This window comes from Chrysochloris asiatica, unplaced genomic scaffold, assembly GCF_000296735.1.
Source record: "Chrysochloris asiatica unplaced genomic scaffold, ChrAsi1.0 scaffold00027, whole genome shotgun sequence".
Classification (NCBI taxonomy): domain Eukaryota; kingdom Metazoa; phylum Chordata; class Mammalia; order Afrosoricida; family Chrysochloridae; genus Chrysochloris; species Chrysochloris asiatica.
In genome coordinates, this window is record NW_006408545.1 from 8,116,220 (window position 1) to 8,130,809 (window position 14,590).

Genomic DNA, 14,590 nt, shown 5'->3' on the forward strand with positions numbered 1-14,590 from the left:
ACCTATGGACATTGTGCATTTTTGTGGTACATTTGTCACCATTGAGGAGCCAGTATCAATATATTGTGATTAATTAAAGACCACAGTTCACCCAAGTGTTCACAGTTTGCATTGTACAGTCCTGTGGGTTTTTACAAATGTATAATATCCTGTGTACATCATTATAGTATCATGTAGAGTAGTTTCACTGACCTAAAAAGGCCCTTTGCTTCACCTACTCATCTCTACCCCTGCCCCTGTACCCTAGGCAACTACTGATCTTTTCATTGTCTGCTGAGTACACTTCATATATTATCCTATTTAATCCTCACAACAGCTCTATTAGGTGGCTACTATCATGATGCAGATGACAAAATTACACACAGAAATATTAATTTAACACAGCTACTAAGTAGCAGAATCAAGATTCAAATTTTGATATGGTTGTTTTAATTAGAGCAGTATGGACACTTCAGATATCACCAGACTATCAAAGAAATTTCAAAAAGGGAGAAGTATGGGCATAATTATCAGATAAACTGATTTTGGAAATAGAATTTGGGTGGACTTCTGTAAACAAATATCAGAAGAAGAGAAAAGGATGAGGATATTACACTGAAACTCCATCACCATAAAGATAAAGTATCTGTGACATCACTGAACTATGAAAGGTGCTGCAATCAAGGTTTTAATTCAATACCTTCCTCATCATTCTCATCTATCCTGTCTCCAAGGAAGTTACAGTGGCACTGCAAGCCATCACCCATGCATACAAGATTGGGTATTGAAATATCTTTCCAGTCCTGACAAGAAGGAATACGTATGTGATCAACGTTTTCACTCCCGGGAAGAAAGCCAAATAGTTTCTTCATGTGCTGCATGATGATGAGTCTCGAGTGCTGCTCTGCCGCCTCTTCAAAGAGCTTTCTCTCATTATGCATGTGAGTGGTCCAGTAGTGGTGCTGCAGAGAGGTGAGGGGAGAGCAGCACCTCGCCAAACTGCTGGAGACTAGGACAGTGACGATGGCTAAGATGATCAAAATCCAGCCCAGCATCTTCACAGAATCATTAAAAAGAAAAACAGAATAATTAAAAACATACAATAATCAAGAAACAGTCATGGTAGAAGGGATTCTTATGTAGTTGAGAATTGAAATGTTGGTGCAATGAATACGGATTCTGCTGCTAACGGAAAAGTTGGTGGCTTGAACCCTCCCAATTACTTCCTAAGAGCTTTCTTGGGATCTGCTTCCCTAAAGATTACAGTTAAGAAAACTCTGGAGTAGCTCTAGTCTGTTGCATGGGGTTGGTATGAGTTGGAATCCACTTGTTGGCACCCAACAACAACAATATATGAACAAGGGGACATTGTTGATGACTTCATGTAGATATAGGTCAGAAAATATATACAGGGGGACTTCAAAAAGTTCGTGGAAAAATGGAATTGAAAGATAATGGAATTTTCAATAAATTTTTGAAGACTGCCTCATATATGTTGTTGTTGTTAAGTGCCGTTGAGTCAGTTCTGACCCATAGTGACCCTCTAGGGGGTTTCCAAGGAGTGACTGGTGAGCCTGAACCACCAACCTTGCAATTCAAACCCTACTGTGTATACATATACTATACATATATGAAAAATATGATATAGAGATAGAGATAGCTATAGATATATGTATCTCCATCACTAGTCTGTCAATTTGCCATACTCTGGTGGCTTGTGTGTTGCTTTGATGCTGGAAGCTATTCCATCAGTATTTTAAATATCAGCAGAGTCACCCATGGTGGACAGATTTCAGTAGAACTTCCAAACTAAGACAGACTCAATGGTCTTGATGATAGAAATGATGCTGGAGACCCTATGATAGAATTTTTTAAAAAAATGTTTTATTGTGATTTATGTGATAGTTTACATGGGAGAACATTAGTTTTACATTCATCCTATTGTATATAATTTCATTACCATGGTCCTATGATAGAATTTTGTAAGACCAATGATTTATTCATTTTAAATACCTTTTTTTCAATTACATAAAAGGAGAATATACATGTGGATTTCACCAGATGAAATCTATAAGAATCAAATTGACTATATCTATGGAAAGAGATGATGGAGAAACTCAATATTATCAGTCAAAATAAGGCCAGGTACCAACTGTGGAGCCAACCATCATCATATGCCAGCTCAGGCTGAAGCTGAAGAAAATTTTTAAAAATTCCACAAGAGCCCAAATATGATCTTGAATATATTCCACCTACATTTTGAGGCCATCTCAAGAACATATGTGATACACTGAACAGTAATTACCCAAACCCAGAAGAGCTATAGTATGACATCAAGAACATCATACATGAAGAAAGCAAAAGGTCATTTAAAAGATAGGAAAGAAAGAAAAGGCAAAAATGGATGTCAGAATAGACTCTAAGCTTGCTCTTGAGCACAGAGAAGCTAGACCAATGGGAAAGAATGAGAAGGTAAAAAAGCTGACAGAAAATTTCAAAGGGCATCAAGAAGACAAAGTCAAGCATTACAATGAAATGTGCGAAGACTGGAGTTAGAAAACTAAAAGGAAAGAACACATTTAGCATTTTCCAAGCTGAAAGAACTGAAGAAAAATTTAAAGCCTCTAGTTGCAATATTGAAGGATTCTATGGGCAAAATATTGAATGATGAAGAAAATATCAAAAGAAGATAGAAGGAGTACACAAAGTCACAGTGTCAAAAAGAATTGGTTGGTGTTCAACCATTTCAAGAAGTAACATATGATTAAGAACTGATGGTGCCTATGCTGAAGGAAGAAGTCCAAGCTGTTGCACTGAGGGCATTGGTACCAAACACTATTGAAGTATTTCAACAAACTGATCCTGCACTAGAAATGTTCACTCATCTATGCCAAGAAATTTCAGAGACAGCTACCTGGCCAAGTGATTGGAAGAGATCCACATTTGCACCCATTACAAAGAAAGGTGACCTAACAGAATGCAGAAATTATTGAATAATACCATTAATATCACATGCAAGTACATTTTTGCTTAACATAATTCAAAATGAATACATCAGTGCTTTGACAAAGAGCTGCCAGAAATTCAAGCTGGATTCAGAAGAGGACATGGAACTGGGGATATCATCACTGATGTCAGGTGGATCTTGGTTGAAAGAAGAGACTACCAGAAAGAAGTTTGCTTATACTTTATTGACTATGTAATGGTCTTCAGCTGAGTCACTTATAAAAAACTATGGATAACATTGCAAAGAATGCATATTCCAGAACACTTAATTGTGCTCATCAGGAACATGTACATAGACCACGGGATACTGAATGGTTTTAAATCAGGAAAGGTGTGTGCCAAGGTGGTATCCTTTTCACCATATTTATTCAGTCTTTATGCTGAACAAATAATCTGAGAAACTGGATTATATGAAGAAGAATGTGGCATCAGAATTGGAGGAAGATTCCTTAATAACTTAAGATATGCAGATGACACAACCTTGCTTTCTGGAAGCAAAGAGGACTTAATATACTAATGAAGATCACAGATTATAGCCTTTGGTATGGATTGCACTTTAATGTAAAGAAAATGAAAACACTCACAGCCAGACCAATAAATAGCATTATGATAAATGGAGAGAAGATTGAAGTTGTCAAAGACTTCATTTTGTTTGGACCCACAATCAACACTCATGGAAGCAGCAGTCAAGAAATCAAAATGCATACTACATTAGGCAAATATGTTGTAGAAGAACTCTTTAAGTGTTAAAGAGCAAATATATCACTTTGAAGACTAAGGTGCACCTGACCCAAAATATGATGCTTTCAATTGTCTCATATGCATGAGAAAGTTAACTATAGAAGAGTTGATGCATTTTAATTATGGTGTTGTTAAAGAATATTGAAAGTACAATGGGCTGCCAGAAGAGCAAATTCTGTCTTGGAAGAAGTACAGCCAGAATGCTCCTTAAAAGTGATGATGGCGAGACTTCATCGAGTCGGAACCGACTCATAGCGACCCCATGCACAGCAGAATGAAACAATGTTGGATCCTGGGCCAACCTCACTACCGCTGCCACACTCGAGTCCATCAATGATGCCACCTGACTGATCTATCTCGTTGGGGGTCTTCCTCTTTTTCTCTGACCCTCCACCTTACCCAGCATAACATCCTTCTCCAGCGACTGTTTCCTCCGGACAATATGTCCAAAGTATGAGAGACGAAGCTTAGCCATCTTGGCCTCCAAGGAGCACTCTGGCTGCACTTCTTCCAAAACAGATCCATTGGTTCTTTTGGCAGTCCATGGCACTTTCAGTATTCTCCTCCAACACCACAACTCAAAGGCATCAATTCTTCTACGATCCTCCTTATTCACTGTCCAGCTTTCACATCCATATGAGGCTATTGAAAACACCATGGTTTGGGTCAGGCGCACCTTAGTCCTCAAGCTGACATCTCTGCTCCTCATGGATTTATAGAGTGGGTCTCAAACAGAACAACAATCTGAAGGATGACAATTTTTTCATATGTACATGAAAAACCAACCAACCAATTGCTGTTAAGTTGACTCTAACTCATAGTGACATCCTGTATGTTGGAGTAAAACTGTGCTCCATAAGGTTTTCAGTAGCTGCGATTTTGAAAGTAGACCACCAAGTCTTTCTCCCAAGGCACATTCAAATAGACTTCAGATAACAACCCTTTGGTTTGAAGCCAAGCATGGTAATTATTTGTGCCACCCTGGGACTTCAAAACAGAATATAGGCCCAGCATTTCAGTTGGGTTTTTGGAATACACAGGAACATGGCCAGTTAACTTGGAATGGATTCTAAGTACTGTCCTTGAAGTGACAAATGGTATAGCCCATCAATTCTCCTTAATATAAGGTACATACATTACATTCTCTGCTTTTAGTTAAACCATACCTCTCAGCCATCAGGTAAGGCTATGCATTCTGTGGGTGTTTAATAAATATTTGATAATGATGGTGATGAAAATGATATGGTAGTTTTCTTTTGTGTCTTCAATGATGTTCCAACAAGTATTTATTGATATTCCACCTGAATGCTCTTTCACGCCTATATTTTGCCACCAGAGAAGAAAATCATTAAGTAGTCTTATATGACCCTAAACATACTAGTCATTGTGTCTTGCAATATCTAATTGTTTTCCTCCCCCTTCAAATACAGTCATTTTTATCATTTGTGTTGGGAAAAACTTTGAGGGGAAGACGTGCTAGATTTTTCTGTCCCTGTGGTTGTGTGGTTATGTACTGTAGAGTCAGTTGCAACTCATAGTGACCCTGTACAGGGTTTCCGAGGCTGTAAATCTTTACAGGAGCAGAAATCCTCATCTTTCTCCCACGGAACAGCTGGTAGTTTTGAACTGCTGACCTTGAGGTTCACAGTCCAATCCATAACCACTTTGCTACCAAAGCTCCTTTGGTAGTGTCAATGATTAACATGTGTGACTGCTAACCATAGGCTAGAGGTTCAAGTCTACCCATGGGTTCCTCAGAAAAAAGACCTGGCAATCTACCTCTGAAAAATCAACTATTGAAAACTTACTGAGCACAGTTCTACTCTGACACACAAGGGGTCACCGTGAGTTCATCTTTATTTAGTGTTTACTTTTAAAGACTGGAGTCTCTAAATTCTACTATTAGAATTCTTTTATTTCTTTTCTTTGAAAAATATTTGGCAGTTGTGATGTAAAGTGAGAGATATTGAAATGAAGGTATTTCTGTAGCTCATGATCCACCAACAGGCCTGGAATTAGCAATGTGTGCACATGGGGTAGTTGCCCTCTGTGAAGGCTGAAACCTATAAAATGATATTTCATTATGATTTAATTTAATAGGATCCCTGGTGGTGCAGTCAGTTAAGTGTTGGACTGCTAATTTCAAGATCAGCAGTTCAAACCCAGCAGCTGCTCCATAGACTAAAGATGAGGCTGTGTGCTCCCATAAAGATGTACAACCTCGGAAACCCTAAGGAGCAGTTCTGCGCTGTTCTATAAGGCATCTGTGAATTAGAATTGACTTGATGGCCATGGGTTATAATGTAATAGAGGCCAGTGAGGTGGAGGAAAGGTTATCTGGAATGCTAATTAACTTACCAGCTATCACTTTCTGAGCTCCAAGTGGAGCTCCCATCATGGGCTTGGTTTTGGTAGCTCAGATGTAAACAATTTAAGATAAGTTCATTGTCACCTAAGCCTACGGCGGGAGGTAAACCAGCAAACCAAGAAATACAGTATAGTATAATAGTTTTTGCTCTAGGTAAACACTGAGAAAACACAATGGGATAGAAATGGACTCATTTAAAGGAGAAGAGTATTATGGAATACTTATGCTGAAGTTGAGATTTAAATTATTAAAGAGAAGTTAATCAGAAGCAAGAAGTTTACGCAGTGCAATAGATTACTTTTACATAGTCATTCTAGTTATGGTCTTGTAATGCCCACCAAGTAATTGGGTTTGTTGTTGTTGTTGTTAGGTGCTATCGAGTCGGTACTGACTCATAGCGACCTCATATACAGCAGAGCAAAACACTGCCCTGGGCCAACCTCACTATTGTTGCCATGCTTGATTGAGCCCATTGATGCTGCCACTTTGCCAGTAATTGGATTGTTGTTGTTGTTATGTGCCATGGAGTCAGTTCTGACTCATAGTGACCCTGTACAGGGTTTCTGAGGTTGTAAATCTTTATGGGAGCAGAACGCCTCATGGTTGTCCCATGGAACAGCTGGTGGTTTCAAACTGCTGACCTTGCAGTTTGCAGCCTGTTTCGTAACCGCTATGTTACCAAAGCTCCTTTAGTAATTGGATAGGATTATACAAATAAGGTGCTTGTGGTACACCAGGGAGATTTGAAAGTTTGCTAATCAAGCAAATAAGGTGCATGGAACTCTAACAAGGGGATTGGACAGTTTTGCCATCTCACTAGACTTAAAAGAAAGCCAACGACAGAATACAGGGGAACCATTACCACCAAGCAGAAGATACAAAAGCAGGGTCTCCACACTGGGAACCTCATGAACTCATGAGACAACTGTAACACCAGAGAAGGCAAGAAGCAGCAGTAGAGAAATGGTTGTCGCAGAGGCAGCAGAACTGGAGACCAGCAGGAGCTAGCACAGTGGCTTTCCTGCCCGTGGAGTGAGGGAACTGAGTGTCTTTGGGCAGGAGACTTGCTGGCAGAGTGCCTCTGGGCACTTACTAGTGGAGCTAAAGACCTTTGTAACATTTTCCCAAGCATGACAGAGGTTAGGCCTGCCCTAGAGACGGAGGACCAGGCAGAGACCTGCCTGCAGGCATAGCTGAAAAGAGGCAGTCCTAATTAAAGAACTGTGTTCAGAATTTTTCCTGATGCTGAACTATAACCTGTTATTTCCCTAGTAAAGTCCATTGTTAATATTGTCTGTGAGTTCTGTGTGGCAATTGCAATAAATCATCAAACCCAGCAGAGAGGTCGAGAGTGCCACGGGAGGGATGTTAACACCAGAAGTGGTAAAAAGGTTGGAGAGAGTTGATTCACCTTGACTGAAGCTAGAGGAGATCAGACATCCTCACCACACCATTTTTATAATTGGGAAATGTTATAATAAGAAAAGAAGATAGAAAAATAAGAACATGAAGCATTGATAGAATCTCAAGAAACTCAGATTCATACGGTCACAAGGAATCATATGGAAAATGTGATTTTCCAGTTACTGAAGGAAGTTGAATTTGTGCTTAGGCTGGTAGAGAATACTGAAGGACTTTATATAAGGGGATCCAATTTGCATTTAGAAAGATAATTTTGAAACTGGTGTGAAAGATAGACAGAAATAGAATGAAACTAATAGCAAGAAGATATTTTAGAGGTGGGTGTGGGCAGAGATGGGCTTTGAACTCAATGTGATTTTGTGGTCAAACCAGGAAAATCCAATTGAAAACAGTACATATTATTCAAATGAGATTGAATTTGGAGGTAATATAGAAGGCAGCCCAGTGAAATGGGAACAGCATAATCTTTGAATTTATCCATCAGCCACTTATTAGTTTGAGGAATTCAGGCAAGTTATGCAAATTCTCAGTTTACTCATCTGTAAAGCGAGGGCAATGACTGTCTCTCAAGGTTATGAAGATTAGAGTTAAGATATTAAATACACAGACAATATTTGATAAAATCTCAACAGATGTTGACTTTCTTGTCATTCCCTTGCCTGATAACTAACACTCAAAGCTATAAGACTGGCTTCTCACATAATAAGCCTGTGTAGATAATTAATAAGATGTTTTTGTTTGTGGTTTTTTACTTCAAGAAAATATTACCTTTATGAACAATATTTTACTCTTTATTAATCAAGAACATTTCTTAAAGTTTTAATTGTCCCATTAAAATTTGTTTTTACAGACCTTCACATACCTCTTTCTGCCTGAGCTTTGTAGTTGTTGCTATGTTGTTAGGTACCATCAAGTCAGTTCCAACTCATAACGATGCTTTGTACAACAGAACAAAACACTGGCCAGTCCTGAGTCATCTTCACCATTGTCATGTTTGAGTTGATTGTTGCAGCCACTGTGTCAATCCATCTCATTGGGGATCTAACTCTTTTTTGTTGAACATCCATGTTCCAGGGAAAATGTCCAAAGTATGAGAGAGGAAGTCTCACCATTGTCTGTTTAAAGGAGCAACATGGTCATAATTCTTCGAGAACAGATTTGTTCATTCTGGCAGTCAGTATTTTCAATATTCTTTGCCAGCACCATTATTCAAATCCATGGATTCTTCTCCAGTTTTATACGCTCAGCGTACAGATTGAATACGTACGGCAAAAGGATACATCACTGACCCAAACCCTTCCTAATTTTAAACTCCATTGTTCTGTTTGAACAACTGCCTTTTGGTGTATGTACAGGTTCCTTTAAAGGCACAGTTAATGTTCTGGAATTAACATTCTCTGCAATGTTATCCATAGTTTGTTATAATCTACACTATCAAACACATCTGCATAAGCAAAGTAAACATCTTTTTAGTATTCTCTGCTTCCCCAAGATTCATCTGACATCAGCAATGATAGCCATCATTTCACATCCTCTTCTGACTCCAGCTTAAGTTTCTGTCAGCTCCCTGTTGATGTACTGCTGCAACCATTTTCTAATTATATTCAGTAAAATTTTACTTGCATGTGATATTAATGGCTTTGAACTACACATTCTGTTCAATCACCATTCTTTAGAATGTGTTCAAATATGGACTTCTTCCAATCAATTTGCCAGGTAATTGTTTTCCATATTTCTTGGCACAAATGAGTGAGCACCTCCAGTGCTGCATCAGTTAGATGAAATAATTCAGTTTGTATTCTATCAATTCCTGGAGACTTCTGTTTCACCAGTGTCTTCCATGCAGCTAAGACTTCATTCAATACCAGAAGTCCTTGATCACATGGTACCTCTTGAAATGGTTGAGCATAGACCTGTTATTTTTTGTAAAATGACTATATTTCTTCCATCATTTCTTGATTCCTGCATCATTCAGTATTTTGCCCCAGGAATCCTTTAGTATTTTAAGTCAAGGCTTGAATTTTTTCTTCAGTACTTTCAGCTTGAGAAATGCTGAGCGAGTGTATTTTTTCCTTTTGATTTTCTAACTCTAAGTCTTTGCACATTTCATTATAATACTTGACTTTGTCTTCCTGAGCTGCCCTTTGAAATTTTGCATTCAGTTCTTTTACTTTATGCTTTCTAATAAACAACATTCTTATCAATGGAGAAAAGATTGAAGTTGTCAAGGACTTCATTCTTCTTGGATCAACTATCAACACTTGCGGAAGCAGCAGTCAAGAGATCAGACAACGTATTGCATGGGACAAATCTGCTGCACAGGAACTTTTTAAAGTATTGAAGAGAGCTTGAGGACTAAGGTGCGCCTGACCCAAGCCATGGTATTTTCAATAACCTCATATGGATGTGAAAGCTGGACAGTGAATAAGGAAGATCATAGAAGAATAGATGCTTTTGAGTTATGGCGTTGGAGGAATACTGAAAGTGCCATGGACTGCCAAAAGAACCAATAGATCTGTTTTGGAAGAAGTGCAGCCAGAGTGCTCCTTGGAGGCCAAGATGGCTAAGTTTCATCTCTCATACTTTGGACATATTGTCCGGAGGGAACAGTCTCTGGAGAAGGATGTCATGCTGGGTAAGGTGGAGGGTCAGAGAAAAAGAGGAAGACCTCTAACGAGATGGATTGGCCAGGTGGCATCATTGATGGACTCGAGTGTGACAGCAGTAGTGAGGTTGGCCCAGGATCGGACATTGTTTCGTTCTGCTGTGCATGGGGTCGCTATGAGTCGGGTCCAACTTGATGGCACCTGACAACAACAACAACAACCAAGCACGTTGGCTTCTCTATGTTCAAGAGCAAATTTTAGAGTCTCTCCTTATATCTTCTTTGGTCTTTTCTTTCATTTTTTTCATCATTGCCTTTAGTGATTAGTGCACAATTTTGAACAGTAGTTGTTTAATTGGTCTTCCTTGCAAGGATATAAATATTATGCTATCACAGATGGTATTGGATGTTAAGATAGATCTTGAAATTCTCTTTTTGTTGATGTATACAATGCCATTCCTCTGCAATCTGTCATCATTCCTGCCATAGTAAACTATATGATTATCCAATTTTAAATGGCCAATATCAGTCCATTTCAGTTCACTGATGCCAAAAATATCTATCTTTATGTGTTCTAATTCATTTTTGATGACTTCCAATTTTCCTACATTCATATTTTGTACATTCCATGTTCTGATTATTAATGGATGTTGGTTGCTGTTTCTTCTTCTTTTGAGTTCTACCTACTCAGCAAATGAAAGTCCCCAAAGCTTTACTCCATCCATATCTTTAAGGTCCATTTTACTTTGAGGAGACAGCTCTTTGCAGTCATATTGTGAGGGCTTTCCAACATGAGAGATTTACCTTCTAGAGTTATATCAGACAATGTTCTGCCGGTACTCATAAAGTATTCATTGGCTAACCTTTCAGAAGTAGTCAGCCTCTCCTGCTTCCTAGTCTGTCTTAATCTGGAAGTGCCACTGAAGCCTGTCAATCATGAATGATTCTGCTGGTATTTAGAATACCAATGACATAGCTTCCAGCATCACAGCAACACATAAGGTATCACAATATAACAAACTGACAGACAAGTGGTGGTCCTAAGCTTTAGGACGAGTATAAAATGTTGAAAACATATCTTGATGAGATTTCTAGCTTTTCTTATACTCGGCCAAGTGTACTACTTAGGTATTCTGTATCTTCATAGTATTTTTTTTCAGTTGAATAACATTAGCACTTCTAAATATTAACAATCAAAATATCATGGGTTCAAAAAGTCTTTTCCTTTGCAATCAGTCATTTAAAAATATCATGTTTTTACTGCATCACAGATATTTGGAAATGCATTATTTTTTCCCTAAAGCACTTGAAAAATGCAATGATGAAAGCAAATGGCTTTTCTCTACAGAGGAAAATGTACATTTGCACTTAAAAAAAACCAACAACCACCAAAACCTTAAGTATAGTAAGTTTCAGCAGTCCCCTCAACTCTCCCTACCCCTATACAACCTAAGGACACTAAATTAAAATCACCACTGAAGTTTATTATTTTTAATACTAATTAACTTTCCTGTACTTTTAGAAGTGATTATAATATACAAAAATGCATAGTTAAGATTTCAGAAACATGGAATCAACTAATACAGTAGTCATAATAATATTTAAAATCTATTGCCTCTAATACATATTCTAGGAACAGCACTAAGTGCTTTAGAAGTATTAGCTCATTTATTCCTCACAACAACTTTATGCAGCAATGTTTCAATTTCTTTTAGAAATGAGGCATGGAGTAGTTATATAACTTACTCAAGTTTGCAATCTAATAAGTGACAATGCAAGACTCAAACCCAGGTCTGTTTACACTAAAGCCCAACCTCCTGACTATATTTAAATCTCTTCTTATTAGAAGTCACTTACAAATGATCTACTTCATGTTCTACAACTAAATGATAGATGAAGCAGCAGGAATGTGAAAAGTTTCTAGTGACTGTATTTAATATGGTATTGTTTTGCAGCAAAACAATGAACAAAAATGTTAAGAACTTACTTGAGATTGATATCTGTGCAGAAGAGCCACTTCATCTCTTACTAGGGTCATGTCAGCAGGAACTGTTTTGCCACATGGAAACCCAGCTAGGATCTCTTCTCGTTGGCCGGCGCTGACATTGCCCAATATTGGGTAATGATCCACAGGTGTAAACTCACTTGCTGCACATTCATAGTAGGTGCCTGTCAGTAAAGTCACTGCCAGCCATGTTAATGGAGCAACAAATGCTCTCCCAGTGATGCTGAAGAACTGCAGGCAAGCCAACTTGCATTCCAGTGGGCTGCTTTGGCGGTGTGGAGAGGCACAGTTACAGCAATATTCACTGGTAATTGTCCACATTTGGCTTCTCAGAGCATAGCCAGCAATCAGCAGGATCAAGGCAGGAACAACTAGAAAAGCAGACCCATAATAGAAGTTTTTCCCAACTTGACAAGGACATTTGAATGTGAAAGAGGAGAACAGTTGTTGCCCACCAATTGTCAAAGCAGCAATTAAGGAATTGATAAATGTTCCATTTCTCTGCAGAGAAGATGCAAAATTGTTGAAAGTTGGACTCATTGTAGGAAGCTCCTATACCAGTCAGCGTGTGGTCCTTTCTGATCATTAGACTCTACCATCTATAGCCATTTAATGGGATGTGACTGGTTTAACTGGTTGTGTCAAGTGACCTAGCAGCCTTACATGTTTAAAGGATTCTAGCATCTTTCCTTGTGTACTTTGTGAATCCTGAGCTAATAAATGCATGTCAGACTACAGGTGAAGAATTTGAGGGAGAGACTCACCTGGTATGAGAGGAGGGAAACCTCTTCAGAGTATTTCCCACTAAGAACATAGCTTGTTGCCAAGCAAACTTCTGGCATCTTCCCCTGTGCTGCTTTTTATGGCACAGAAATGGAGCACTGAAAGCAAAGCTGAACATCCTTACTTTTGTATTAGACTAGAATTTGGTCATCATAAAATTATAATATAAGAAACAATAGAAATGATTTAAAAAAAAAACAAAAACCTAGAGCAATCCAAAATTTAAGCGCTTTAGGTAATAGAATGTTCATGGCCTAAGGATTCTGCCTAAATAACCCTAAAACTTCCTCAAAGGAAAATTAGAAAACTAGATCACACACATACACATACACCCCATTTCAATTTTGCATAAAAATTAAATTAGTTTGTATTGATAAATATTGTTACATTTTATTTAAAATTTAAGTCACAGATTTGTTGATACGGTAATTTTTGCTATATGAAAATGTGAGCTTTGGTTATCTATAAAATTATGTATCTACAAACAAGAAGCAAAATGATTACAAATGCACAGTATTTGCTGTGTTTACTTAATATTTGTTGTACGGCTTCTATATAAAGGGCACTGGGTAAACCTGGTTAGGTCTTACACAAATATGGAAAAGATAAACATTTCTCTTTTCAAATAAACTCTCAATTGGACATAAGTAAATTCATATTTAGTGAGTTTAAACATAGTACTGGGGAATTTATACAGAATATAGTACAAAAAGACAAAGAAATAATATATTTAAAAAGCAGTTAAGAGATATGTAAAGCCATGATCTGCCTAATAGAAATTATAGAAGGAAAAGATGAAGAGAAATACAGAAGTAATCTTTGATAAAAATACAGAGTTCTATAGAATCACAGAAAGTTCTCACATCAGAAGTGTTGAATGTTCTGAACAGGATAAAATTAAATAAATTTCTATCTAGACACATAGTGGGAAATCTGGAGTGTTACAAATATACAGATATTCTAAAAAAAAGTTACCAGAAAGAAAAGAGCAGATAACCTACAAAAGAATGGTAATAGATTAAAGCCAGACTTTACATATCATTAATAATAGACTCCACAGCACATAACCAATAATAGAGACCAGAAGACAATTTCTTAAGTGTTTGTTGTTGTTAATGCCAGCTAGTTGGTCCAATTCATAGTGACCCTGTATAGTGTTTCCCAGTAGCAGCTGATGAGTTATGATCTGCCGACCTTGCGGTCCAGTGCTTATCCTTCAGTGTCACACCAGAATGTTTGTTGTTGTTTTTGTTAAGTGCCGTCGAGTCAGTTCCAACCCATAGCAACCCTGTATAAGGTTTCTGAGAAGCTGCTAGTGAGCATGAACCACCAATGTTGCAATTCAAACCAACTTTGCAGTCAAGCTCATAAGCCCACAGCACCACACCAGTGTTTAGAGTCAGCTAAACTATCATTTAAGACTAAAAGGAAAATAAAGGGAGACATGTAAAGACTAAGGCAATGTCCTGCCTACAGAATATCATGAAAACAATTATTAAAGTATACATTTTAGCAAGAATAGAAAATAACCCTGAGGTAAGATATGGGAACAAAAAATAATGACAAGCACAGACATGTTTTAAAAGTCACTTTATTTAATTTTTAACTGTGTAAATACCTATTTTTTTGTTTTACAAGATGCAATTATGGCAAAAGACACAAAGTGACTGGCTTACAAGCT

At 37.8% G+C, this 14,590-nt stretch overlaps 1 protein-coding gene across 1 annotated transcript; it reads right to left on the reverse strand.

The window, feature by feature from the left end:
- Positions 1–659: 659 nt before the first annotated feature.
- FAM26D (family with sequence similarity 26, member D) lies at positions 660–12,666 on the reverse strand. The gene is made up of 2 exons (XM_006839908.1): positions 12,109–12,666; positions 660–1,034 (listed from the first exon to the last, which is right to left on the reverse strand). Exons 1-2 carry the CDS (start codon positions 12,664–12,666, stop codon positions 660–662), a joined length of 933 nt encoding a protein of 310 aa, XP_006839971.1.
- Between the last annotated feature and the right edge of the window lie 1,924 nt (positions 12,667–14,590).

Excerpts from the sequence above, each read along its gene's own strand:
- FAM26D (XM_006839908.1), bottom strand. The coding sequence starts at position 12,666 with ATGAGTCCAACTTTCAACAATTTTGCATCTTCTCTGCAGAGAAATGGA. Across the intron at positions 1,035-12,108 it reads TGCACAGATATCAATCTCAA|ATGCTGGGCTGGATTTTGAT; the intron begins GTAAGTTCTTAA and ends GATTCTGTGAAG.